At 45.7% G+C, this 13,389-nt stretch overlaps 1 protein-coding gene across 1 annotated transcript in view; it reads left to right on the top strand.

Moving 5' to 3' along the window:
* The window catches only part of HS3ST6 (heparan sulfate-glucosamine 3-sulfotransferase 6), a 75,612-nt gene extending 64,855 nt beyond the window's left edge, over nt 1-10,757 (top strand). The window contains exon 2 of the mRNA XM_083414259.1: nt 8,695-10,757. Within this exon, the coding sequence (XP_083270385.1) occupies nt 8,695-9,313 (619 nt within the window). The 3' untranslated portion in view covers nt 9,314-10,757. The remainder of the gene's footprint in view (nt 1-8,694) is intronic.
* The last annotated feature ends 2,632 nt before the right edge of the window (nt 10,758-13,389 follow it).

Below are 13,389 nucleotides of genomic sequence, written 5' to 3'. Positions count from 1 at the left end.
CTGGGAATTGTAACTCTGTAAAGTATAAACTACAGTGCCCAGAATTCATTGAGGAGGGATTTGCTTTCAGTGGGGTTTATGGGTATAGCGTGTACCAACCTATAAGGGCTCACCCAAATTTCCACTTGCCCTGCCCCTTTCCCCTAGAGAAACCCACTGTTTACAACTAAATCAGAGCAAACATCCATCAGGTTTCCTCCGAAACGCGATTCAGTACTAAAGAGCACGTTTTCTGGGGGAGGACAGAGGGGCAAAGACAAAACTTCTTGGACCTGTGGTTAGAAAGCAGAAATGTGGATGAGCCCTAAGATGACCTACAAGTATCAAAAAGCATTTTTAAATGAAAGAGACGACGATGATGATGATGAAAGAGATGAGGAGGAGGAGAATTTGTATACCGTCCTATAGTTGCAGGTCTCAGGGTGGCTCACAAGATAAAGTCACAATATAAAAACACAAAATACATAATAGAAATAAAAACAAGAACAACCCTATAATTGCCCCCTCCTCAAAGCATTTTAATGTCAATCAGCCAAGGCCTGGTTAAAGAGGAACATGGTTAAAGAGGAACATTTTCACCTGGCGCCTAAAGGTGTATATTGAAGGCACCAGTCAAACCAACCTAGGGAGAGCATTTCACAAACGGAAAGCCGCTACAGAAAAGGCCTGTTCTTGTATTGCCACCCTCCAGACCTCTCATGGATGATATTTAATATTATTAAAGAGAAGAGAGCAGTCACAGCAAAGGTCACTCCCACACCATGTATTTAAAGCAATATAATTCCACTTTAAAAAGCCATGGCTTCCCCCAAAGACTTCTAGGAAGTATAGTTTGTTAATAGTGCTGAGAGTTCTTAGGAAACCCCTAACCCCCTTACCAAGCTACAGTTTTCAGAGTGGTTTATCATAGAATTGTAGAATTGGAAGGGTCCCTGAGGATCATCTAGTCCAGTGATGGCCAAACTTGGCCCTCCAGCTGTTTTGGGACTACAATTCCCATCATCCCTGAATTGGTCCTGTTAGCTAGGGATGATGGGAGTTGTAGTCCCAAAACCGCTGGAGGGCCAAGTTTGGCCATCACTGATCTTGTCCAACCCCCTGAAATGCAGGAAGCTCAACTATCACAGGGAACTCTGGGTGAAAACTTCCTTCATCTCCATCCAGTGCAAGCTGTAGGATGCCAGGGAGTAGGTGGGAGTCATAGTCCAAAATCCCTGGAGAGCTGCAGGTTGACTGTTCTAGGTCAGCCTTTGTGCTAATCGTGTAAGGCAGTTCTTAACTCCTTTTGCTAACGGGGAAATATTTAAGCATTGCAAAGCGGATGTTCCCAGAGAACAGGCTGAGAAAGGCCATCAGTGCTTGGCTGGGCTGCAACGAGATGTTGCCGCCCCCATTCGGATTTATGGCGTGCATCTCCCATTGCTTTGTACATCAAAGAAGTCTGCATATTGTACAGGCCGACATAATGAGACAGATTGGCTCCAGATCAAACTGCTGTGTGTGTGTGTGTTTTTTACAAGTCATTATGATTATCCCATATTGCTTCTCAGGAAGAAGAAAAAGTAGTGATTAGCAGAGGCCTCCTGGGCAGCTGTTTAGCTCCGTTTCCTCTTCCTTGGCTTTGACCCAACAAAGCAACAGCTCCCCTGGCACAGGGGGAGGGGGATTCTGTGGGGCCAAGAGGTGCCAAAGACCACCTATGGGGTAAGGTGGGGTGGGGCCGTGGCAGAAGACAAACAATGCTTGCATTCAGCGTTGGGCTCCCGATTTCACAAAGGCAGTTGGTAGGCTGAAGCAAAAGTCAGAGGAGAGCAAGGAGGATCCTACAAAGGGATGAAAAATGTATCACCTAGAGTTGCCAATGAATTATCTATCTATCTATTGCATTTCTATCTCACCTTTTCCTCTAGGGTGCTCGAGGTGGTTTACATAGTTCTCCCCATGCTCATTTAATCCCCACAACACCCCTGTGAGGTAGGTTAGGTGGAGAGGCAGTGACTGGCCTAGGATTACCCAGTGAGCTTCATGGCCGAGTGAGGATTTGAACCCAGGTCTCCCGTATCCTAGTCTGACACTCTGACCATTATGCCAAAGTGGAAGGTGCTATATGACCCATTTTTTCATGACTTCAAGATTGGACTACTGTAACACGCTTCATGTGGGGCTGCCCTCAAGGTTGGCTCAGAAGGTCAGCTGGTGCAGAATGGGGTATCTAAGTTGCTCAGTGGGACCTTCTATCACACCAGCAACTGTGTCATTTATTATGATGCCTTTATTGAAGACCATTTTGTGAAGGGTTTAGGCAATCTGGACATTTCTGAATGATGTGAAAATTCTGGAGCACATGCGCGCCACTCCAAAACCTGATAATAAAGTGAGATTTCGATATGATATCCCTATTTTGAAAATGTGTATGTGTTCTGCCTGGTTTTTAAAAAACCAGCTGTTGGTCATGTTCATGAATTTACATACTAACTTTTCTATTTGTGTACTTTTTTTTTTACTTTTTTAAATAAATAAGCAAATAAATCCCTGGCTACTGGTCCATTTCCGGGAATAATTCAAAGTGCTGGTTGTGATCTATAAGGCCCTATATACATTGGGCTAAGGTTACCTGAAATATCCTATCTCCCTCTATGAACCTGCCTGGGTGCTGAGACCCTCGAGTGAGCGCCATCTCTCAGTTCCCATCAACATCAGAAGCACAGTTGGTGGTGACACGAGAGAGAGCCTTCTCTGTGGCTGCGCCCAGAGTGTGGGATTCCCTCCCAGGAGGGGTTAGACTGGCTCCCCCTCTTATCCTTCCAGCAGCAAGCTAAGACCTTCCTGTTCTGAAAGGCTTTGCGTGGGGAAGATGCAGATGACGCTGGCCACTGCGTTTTAATAGTTGCTTCCAAATGTGTTTTGCTGTATTTTAGTTATTGTTTTTAACTAGTTTGCTTTTATTACTTTCTGTTTTATAATGTGTTTTTAAATGTTGGAAGCCACCTGGAATGCCAACTTGGGAGAAAGGCATCATCATCATCATCATCATCCAGGAATCAGTGACTTGGAGCTGGCACTGGGCCCATCTTAGTCAGCATTGTACCAGCCCTGATCACACTTATATTCTAGAGCCCCTATTTATTCAAGGGCTCTATCCTCCATCCTTCAATCCCTTGGGGTCTCAAACTGAAGGCAGCTAAGAATAAGGTGTCAAGGAACAAACTAGGCCTTAGCAGAAGGCGTAGAGGAGAGAATTAATAAAGGAATTAGAGCTCGGCCTGGCTTTATGTGGGGTGTTTTTGTTTCTTTGCTCTCAGCTCTGTGCCACTGGCAGCCTCAAGACCAGCCCTCGCTGGCCCCTTAACAGCCAGCATTGATTAAGCACTTAACACGGAGTGATTTACCCATCCATCATTAAGACAGGTGCTCTATAGTTGTGAAAATGCCTGGCTGGAGAAAAGAGCCCTTAACAGTTACACTTACAACTTGCATTTCGCTAAATGAAGAACAAAAGCCATTGAACGCTCAGTAAATATTTATTGGCGTAACAATAAAGTGATGATTGGAGAGTCTTTTGGGTGAAGGAGAAACGGGCTTGGCTGAGCTCAGATGCGATCCAGCCGAGAGGAAGCACAGGAGGAAGCTGAAGAGGGCCTCTAACATTTAAAGGAGTCATATTTGTCTGTGTAGCATAATACTATAAGAACAGCTCTGCTGGATCAGGCCAGTGGCCCATCTAGTCCAGCATCCTGTTCTTACAGTGGCCAACCAGATACTCGTGAGAAAGTGGCAAGTAGGACCTGAGCACAAGAGCACACAAGTTTCCAGTAACTGGTATTCAGAAACAACCACTGTTTCCAACAGTGGAGGAAGAGCATAGTCATTGTGGCTGGTAGCCATTGATAGCCCTCTCAATGAATTTGCCCAATCCTCTTTGAAAGCAATCTAAGCTGGTGACCATCACAGCCTCCTGGGGGAGCAAGTTCCATAGTTTAACTCTGCAATGTGTGAAGGACTTTCTTTGATCAGTCCTGAATCTGTCTTGAAGATGCTCAAATGAAACTGGAACAAGCTTTGATTTTAACTAAGGATCAATAAGCCCCCTTGATGGCCTTCCCTTTCTTTTGTACATTATTCTTTCCAAAAAGCACTGGTGTCCTTGAGATGTTCACTCTTGATCTGGGCTTCTGGTGGAATAGCTCATGTTATTATACCGCTGTGTTATGATCACTAACAAAATCCACGTCCATGTAGATCACAGTGGTAACACAGTCAAACTAGGGCCGGTCGCTATCATTAGGCAGTCAGGCGGCTTCCTCAGGTGGCAGATGCATAGGGGTGGCAGTCATGGGACCCAGGACAGAGTTGTGTGTATCTCCTCCTACTCTCCCCTACACTAGCCTGTCAGAAGACCCTGTCTAGACTGCTGGCCCATTCAGCTTCAGTACATGGAATGGAGGGGCATCTTCTACCAACTTTAGCTGGTGCACCAGCTGCTACCATTCCTGGACCTGTTTCGCTGAACACAGCGGCTCATTCATGTCCTGGCTCCCAGTTGCTGTAGAACAAAGACCTGAAGAAGGATTCTTTCCAAAGGCTTTAATGCTTAGATCACTGCAGTGCAGATGCAAATTGCTGGCTTAAGGCACTCCAGGCAATGCACACGGTTAATCCCAAATTCAGCTGCAACAAAGGCAGGTGCTCCAACTGCCAAAGTTTTAGACGTTGATCCGACACTGCCACACCCCTTGGCATCCTATATATAGGAATGAGCCAGGCTCATTTTCGGGCAGTAAGCATTTCTGAAATCTCTCGCTACGCCTAGTAGGCTCTCTTCTCTTTTGGTTCCTCCTAGACCTAGGTGATGGAGAATGTGTCTCTGCCTCCTGAGAGGTGGCTGGGATGGGTGAACCTTTTCCCTTGAGGTTGGCAGAGCTACTCCCAGAAACAAGATGGGCAGCGCAATGAGCACCATAGGAGTGTCAGATGGAGAGGGGTGGGGATGGAGAGGTAGGCAGGACATGTGGCTCTCATTCTGGGAACAGATGAGACAAGAGAGCTGGTTGAGGGAAGCCTCACCCCCAGTCCTTGCTTAGCCACCCAGGTTCTCGGCCAATCCGCAATCTGCATCATCCTGACTCAGACAGCCCATGACAATTTGCTCATTACGTCAAGACTCAATTACTGTAACACGCTTTATGTGGGGCTGTCTAATTATGATGATTGCATCTCATGATTTCGGTTTCTCCTTTTTCAAATCTTTACGTTCAGTTTCCTTCTTTTTCACATCAATTTTTGTCTGTGTGTGTGTGTTTTTTTCTCATGAAATTTTGTCAGCAGCTTCAGTGCAGATTTCCTGCGTGAGTGTTTTTCCAAAGCATGGAAGCGAGCACAATCTTTTGCTGTGAATGTCTGCAAGTGGCTGGTGCTGGCAGAGTCACAAGACTCCTTTGGAAAAGCTAGTGACACCGAACTGAGTAATATTGTTATATCTTATTATGTGGCTGCTTCCAACACTGCAGCTCTGCTCCTGCAACAGACCCCCTCTTCTCCCTCTGCCTCTCCTGTCCCCTCCAGTCCCACCCACAGGCACCCTCAAAATCAGAGAATATTTAGGGGTTCGCAGGGGAAAGAGAAGAAGTTGTGCAAGTGGAACTCTGTGCAGCCCTGGATACAAATAAATAAATAAATAGCAGTATTACAGGAAAGGAGAAGCGTATTGTCTGAATGTGAATATCCTCCAGAAGTTTTTTTTCCCAAATAGGAAAGCTTTTCTGACACATTTCACATATGTACATGCTAAACGTATTCCTTCTCACACACCCCTCCCTCCCCCCAGATCTTTCCTAATTTCTGACATCTGATTGTCATTAAAATAATTGACATGCAACTGAACTGTTTGGTATTCCTTTTCCAGTGGGGGAAGGGGAACTTGGCTCCACTCCCGAAAGTCTTGTTGAAATGGGTTCATGGCCGTCCCCACTGCTCAGAAATGTCCTGTGACCAAAGCCCGGATCTGAAAGAACGCAGAGCGTTAATGTTTGACATGTGGAAGCCGTGGGCGTGGGATGTGGCGGGGGACGGCGAGGAAGAGAGCAGGAGCATGACTGATTTTTATTTTTATTTTAAGGCTCTGACCGTGTATGGAAAAGAGTATAATCTGCGAATATTAGTTGCAAGGGGAAGATTCCCCTTCAATATGGCTTTAGGGTTTTGGGCTGGTTAGGAATTGTGAATGTTTGATGAAATATTTTAATACACTAAATCCTGCCTGTCATTTGTCCACCATCTCCAGCTATTGGCAGAACTGCTGTGATGTCATGGTGTGTTCATGGATGTTCTGCTCACTTCCTGCATTGACAAAATTCGGACAAGTCATTCAGATCCTTTCAGGGAAACAGTCTTATTTTTCCATATATATATATCACAGAGTCTTCAGATGGGAGAAAGCTTTGCCCTGCTGATATATAGCAGGGGAGGGGCATTAAAAAATTTAATTAATCAAGGTGGCATCCACAGTTCTCCTCCTCCCCATGTTATCCTCATAACAAACCTTTGAGGTAGGTTAGGTTGAGAGTGAGTGACTGGCCCGTGGTCACCTGGAGAGCTTTGTGGCTAAGTGGGGATTTGAACCCTAGTTCAACACTCTAACCACAACATCAGCTCTCTAATCTGAATCTGAAGGGAAGAGGGTCCAGAAGCTGAAAGGTAGGGAATGATGGGAATGAACAGTAGGTTGATAATGGCAAGACAGAAGTAGAGGCATTGAGGTCAAAGAGGAACAATGGAATAGGAAGAGCCCAGGAAAAAACTACCGCTGAGCTGAGGTACATGGGAAGGAACACAAGCATCTGCTTCATACTGGTCCAAGTAGCTCAGTATTGTCTACACTGCAGCAGCTCTCCAGGATTTCAGGCAGGGGGCATTGCCAGCCCTACCTGGAGGTGCCATTGGGTATTGAACCTGTGACCTTCTGCATGCAAGGCAGGAGCTTTGCCACCGAGTTACGACCCTCCAACTTTGCACCAGCCACCACACTTTGCTCCCTGTTGCTCGTCCCATGTTTTCTGCACTCCAGTCAGGGAGGCGCCAACATCTTGGGAAGGCTTTTAAGTGGGTCTCGTTTTCCTGAGGACGAGGCTGGCAGATAAGTCATGAAGTGACAGGAGAACAAACTGGTGTTTGGAGGCGCCGTGGAACGGAAGAACAATGGTCCCTTTTTTAAAACCTGCACCGTGCCAGAAACCTCAGCCAGTTAGCAAGAGCTGTCAGTGTTTGCTGACTGCCTGGTCTTGGAAGGGCAATTTGATTTGGTAGCTTGAGGACACGGCATTGTATCGCCTTGTGACCTGGCTCTTCAAACCGTGCCCAATTTGGAGTGCCCGCTCCCCTCTGCGTCTATGAAGTGTTATCTTTGCAGCTCCCAAGAGTATTACTCACTTCAAGGCTGCGGCTGAAACCCAGAGAGCTTGTTTTCAAGTTTATCAAGAATGCCCAACAGGTCATCGCAGCTTTCAAGCATGAATGCAGGTCTTGTTTTTTTGTTTGTAAAAGAGCCCCAGGTGGCAAGCCACACACAAACACAAGGGAGGGTTCTGTCCTTACAGCACCAAAAGGGAATATACACACAACAAAGACTCCAAGTCCTCTTTGTTGTTATGCTGCAACAGACTCACAACAGCTGGGGAAAGTTAATTGTTCCATAGCACTAATGCATGCTCTGGTAACTCCTGATTAGGCTACTGCAATGCAGTGTATCTGGTGTGAGATGGGGAAGAAAAACCAAATTCTGTTCACATTTAATTCCATTTTTTTTCTGAAACAATACGAAAAATGAAACACAGTTCCCCTGCGAAATCTGCCCATCTCTGAATTTTGCAATTCAGTTCTCCCATGCATATATCAGCAGGAAAGGAACATTAAAGTTGGAGACAGTAACATACAAAAATGCATTATATTAGGGGGAATTCAAAATAAAATAACAGAAAAATTTCCTGCTGACTATATATATATATATATATATATCCACAAATCGATGTGGAAATCTGTAGAACTTGAATAGATGATTCAACAAATAAGAAAACTGAGTGGATAGATTCTCTCATATTCATATATGTGCATTTTTTAAAAAAAAATCTGGCTTTAAAATAGTGTTATTATTTGTTTTTCAGTATATATATTGTTCTGAAAATTTTAAAAAGTAAATTAAAAGCTCCTTGTTGCAGTCTTGGTGCAATGCCAGTATATTGGTAAAGCCACAGTCCCCTCATAATACAACAGTCACTGCAGTGTGAAAGGAATGTTAGAAAACAGGATGGAAGCACTTGCATTATAATCAGGAAAACCAAAGCAGTATGGAACTCACAGGTGGAGAATATTTATATTTTTATATGTCTTTATTATTGGTAAAGAAAATCTTTACATGAGTAAATACTTGATTAGCCCGTTGGATCTGTGCTATATCTTTGTACTTTTGTCCTTCCAGGCTGCAGTGCTTTATGCTTTATATTTTTAATTTTTGGTTTTCTTAGGCTTGCATTTTTTGTGTCAAATCAATGATACACATAATTTTTTTAAAAAAGAAAAAGTAAAAAGTAAACCAATGCGATCTTATTTGTATCTGATTGCACCCATAGAGAGTTGGTGGGGGTCTGAAGGATGTAGAATTATCGAGGCAGGATCCTTACCAATGCCCTTTTATTTCCCCAGAAACTTGATGCCCCGCACCTTGGAGGGACAGATCACCATGGAGAAGACGCCGAGCTACTTTGTGACCAAGGAAGCCCCCCGGCGCATTTACAACATGTCCAGGGACACCAAGCTGATTGTGGTGGTGCGCAACCCGGTGACACGGGCCATTTCAGACTACACACAGACCCTTTCCAAGAACCCCACCATCCCTAGCTTCCAAGCCTTGGCCTTCAAGAACATCAGCACGGGCCTCATCGACACCACCTGGAGTGCTGTGCGGATCGGCATTTATGCCAAACACCTGGACAGCTGGCTGCGGTATTTCCCCCTCTCCAAGTTCCTCTTTGTCAGTGGGGAGAGGCTGGTGAGCGACCCAGCCGGGGAGATGGCCCGCGTCCAAGACTTTCTGGGGATCAAGCGGGTGGTGACGGACAAGCACTTCTACTTCAACGAGACTAAGGGCTTCCCTTGCTTGAAGAAGCCCGAAGGGAGCAGCCGACCCCGGTGCCTAGGGAAATCCAAAGGGAGGCCGCACCCCAAAATCGACCCGCAGGTCATCCGCCGCCTGCAGGAGTTCTACAGACCCTTTAACATGAAATTCTACCAGATGACAGGGCAGGACTTTGGCTGGGACTGATGGAGAGACCCCTTCACGTGACAGGGGGAAAGTTGAACTTGCTAGAGGGTGGAATGGCCCTAATCCCAGCAGCCTGTTGAATACTGCAGGCCCCTCCGACACACAGTTGTAGGGCAAGGGACGTCTGAAATGGGTCTCGGGTCAGGGGGGGACGTCTCCTTTTCTTTATAATTTATATCACCTCTTGCCAGTAAGGGAGAAATGTACGCTTACCGAGTAGAGAGAAAGTATTTAAGTTTTGTTTTTGTTTTGTTTTTTAACCACCATCAGCAACAGAAGAGATCAAGTCCAGGAAACCCAGATCTGACGAAATATTCTGCTGAATAAACCTGGCTAATATAGACAAGGCATGGAAGTTTTTGAAGGAGTGTGAGTGAGTGAGAATGCGAGCAAGGGAGGAAGAAGGCAGAACACAGCCTTGACTAATGGCACAGCCCACTATGTTCTTCTCCACACATCCTTTGGGATGAATCCAACTTTAGTCCTGCTCAAGGTCAGCCTTTTGATATTGATGGACATAACTAATGTTGAGCCACTGATTTCAATTGATGTGCTCTGGGCAGAACTAAGGCCACATTCACACCACTAGGATCCCATAAACAGGCATAGCTCCCACTCCAAAAGAATTCTGGGAACTGTAATTCGTTAAAGGAGCTGAGAGTGATTAGGAGAACCCTGTTTCCCCCCAGAACTAGTTTAAGAATCAGTCCCTCTCCCTGAGGAACACTGGGAATTGTAATTCTCTGAGCAGAATAAGAGTCTCCTCACCTGGGAGCTGATCAATGTTCTCCAAGTGGCATGTGAGAAGAGCCTCCTTCTGTGCAAATAATCTTCTAAGATGCGGAGCAAGCAGGCCAGCATGTTCTGGCCCATTTGACCACTGCAACAAGTGGATATCATAAGATGAACAACTACAGACAAAGTTGCCCCACACATGCACAGAATCTGCATCTGTGATCAAAGAACACTGAGCAAGGAAGTGGTAGGTTCATAAAAGGATCAGTGGTGGACTCTGAAGTCACTTCCACACCATATATTTTAAGCATTGTTATACAGTCATAGAATTGTGGGAACTGCAGGTTGTCAAGGGTATTGAAAGTTGTTCAGGGACCCCTATTCCTCTCACAGAGCTACAATTTCCAGAGGGGTTCAACAATCAGTCCTTCTTCCCTAGGAACTCTTGGAATTTAAGCCCTGTAAAGGGAATAGGGGGTTTCCTAACAACTTTTAAGCATTGTGGGTGTTCATTTCACTCTTGCCTTGCAGGGTGGGGAGGTCTGCATCCTAGGATACCATCCCCATGCAAACCTTTTAGAGAAGAGGCCTGTTGTTCTCTTTTTACCACAGATCTGGCAAATGCTAATCCATTTTTTTATGGCCCCTGAAAACATTTCTGTGAGAAATATGAACTAATAAAAGGGAAAATACAAAAGCTCTGAATAGACTCCAAATGTTTAAGATCTCTTTTCTTCTTAAGTGTCAGGCACTGTCCTGCATGTGCTGTGCAAACTCACGGATCAAGATGGATGCTTCTACGAACAGGATCGAAAGGCAATACCCGAGACAAATAATTCCCTGGAGCGAAATCTAGAGAGGGTTATATGAGCCTTAAGTGCCTGTAACAGGAGACTTAACAAGTCTTTGTTTTCTCAAACTATTTAGCCCTCCAGCAATTTAGTACAGGTGTTGCTTAAGGACTCTTCAGCCTTCTTTGAGGACTGCACACAGTCACAAGCCCTCTTCAGACAGCTAGTTAATCTGTTGACTGAAAAAGCAGAGAGCCATACTGACATGAATCAAATGTATGTCCGATTGGAGCCTCTACAACATGCCTAGTTTTCTGCTCGGGGGGGGGGGGGGGGGCTTGCAAGTTTTATGCATACCCACCAACATTTCTCCAATGAAACTAGGGTTGTCTTATTCAATAATAATAATAATAATAATAATAATAATAATAATAATAATGTGTTCCTCCAACCACTTTGGGCGGCTTCCAACATATATAAAAACATAATGAAACATTAAACATTTTAAAAACTTGTATATACAGGGCTGCCTTCAGATGTCTTCTAAAGGTTGTATAGTTACTTATCTCCTTGGCTTGGGGATCGCATAACTCCATATCCTCCAACATTTCCCCGATGAAAATAAGAGAACGTTCCTGGAATAGCAGAACGTTCCGGGATCAAATCAGAAATTGGGGTGGTTTCTGTAAATCTGGGACTGTCCTTGGAAAATAGGGACACTTGGAAGGTCTACTTTGTGTGCATGAACACCCAAAATAATACAGTGACATCAACAGGGAGGGAACTCCAAAGTGCAGGCGCCGCCACGCTAAAGTACTGATTTCTTACAAGTGCGGAATGAGTATTATGAGTGCCTGTTCTGCAGATCAAAGTGGTCAAGCGGGCACATGCAGGGTAGAGCAAATCTGGAGTGATATGGGGCAGCCACAAAGGCCACCATAGGAAAATGCCCCTTTGCCACAATGAGCCCCCCTGCCTCGATGGAAGCGCTGTGCCAGGTGCCCTGCCAGGGGTTGGATGTCAAAGCCGAGGGGACTCCGTTGTCACTTTTTGCCAACGCCCCCCCCCATGATGGACTGCCCCCTGCTTGTTTAGGTTTTGTTTCCAGCCATGACATTCGACCAAATTATTCTCCGGCAAGGGCTTTAAAGATTCCCAAGAGCCCGTGAATGCCGGGAAGTTCCGATAGTGATCCTATTTCTCAGCTGAGTGCCTGCATTCAGGCCGAGGCCCATTGATATGCAAAGCGCCCAAAGGGTCCCAGCTCTGAAAGATGGTTTGTGTCTCTGCCTTGTGAAAAAGGGGAGTTTGGGGCTCGAGGGTCTTTTTTTCCTTCCCCCTCCCCAGCTCGACAAAGGGAAAGGCCTGAATCTCCAAAGCCACACAATGCCTTATAGAGTGGAGCTTTTCAAGCATCTGACGTGACCCCAAAACGCATTGAAAGCGAGCATTTGCCTTGCAGACTCATTAAGAGCTCTCAATGGGCTCTTGGCAGAGGCCAGGGCTGAGGCTGGCCGCCCGGATTAAGACTTTTGAAGTGTTACACGAACCCCCTGCTTAAACTAATTGCTGCCCCACCGCTCAGGGGGTCAAGTATTTGCATTCATGGCATTGAACAGGCACCACTTGTGGGGTTGACCAGGTGAAACCGCTACTTCATTAGACGGGGACAATAAAAACAACCCCTCGTGGGGGGGAGGAAGAGGGGAAAGGTAGCTGAAAGGGGAAATGGTCAGATCTTTCCAGAGGATCCCCGCTGCATTCAGAAAAAGCCCTCTTGTTACTGCTGCGAGCTCGCTGGAGTTAAGAGTTGCAAAACGGAGCAAGCCATTTTTAAGTGGGGGACGGGACGGGCGCTTTTGTGGAAGATCTGTCAAGCTATTTGGTAAATCGCCCGCTGGGCCTGTTTCAAAGGCAATGTGTTTTTAATGGTTTGCCATCTATCCAGATCATTGTGACTGTTAGCCTGGGTTCTAATCTCCAAACAGCCAGGAGCGAGGACTGTGTTCTGCAGGAGGGCAATGTGGTACAGAACCCAGCCTCCTAAGAAGTGCAGTTTTCAAGGATGTGGAGTGTGTGTGCATCATTTTTGTTTATTTAAAAACAAGTTCCTAGTCCCTATGGATGCAAGGCTGCAGGGCAACTCCTGCTGAATCTCAGGTGCCAGAGTGTGACTGGTTAGATAAGATTCCCCAAGGTCAGAGGGAGGGGCTTCAGTGTGCTCCTCCCCATGACTGACAGAAGCAGCATAAATTATGCAAAACAGTAGAAATGAGACCATTATACGACATAAGAATAATTGTGCAATTGGCTTGAACCCAGTTCAGCTCTTGATCTTACAGACTTTGGGTTGCTTGAAGGCAGAAGCGGCTGTGGAGAGCTGGCATACTGGAAGCAGTACAAGGCTTTCTGGAGCTTGAATTCCCACAAGCCCAACCAGACATTGCATCTCAGCCTAGCGTACCTCATCCTAACGTATGTCACAGGACTGCTGAGAGAATGAAAGTGGGGATCTTGCCCTGCATTCCGTCCTAATGGTAGAATTAAAAC

This window comes from Podarcis tiliguerta (assembly GCF_965153285.1).
Source record: "Podarcis tiliguerta genome assembly, chromosome: 14".
NCBI lineage: Eukaryota > Metazoa > Chordata > Lepidosauria > Squamata > Lacertidae > Podarcis > Podarcis tiliguerta.
Note: the sequence above shows the minus strand (reverse complement) of the source record. Positions and strands in the feature narration are given on the sequence as shown.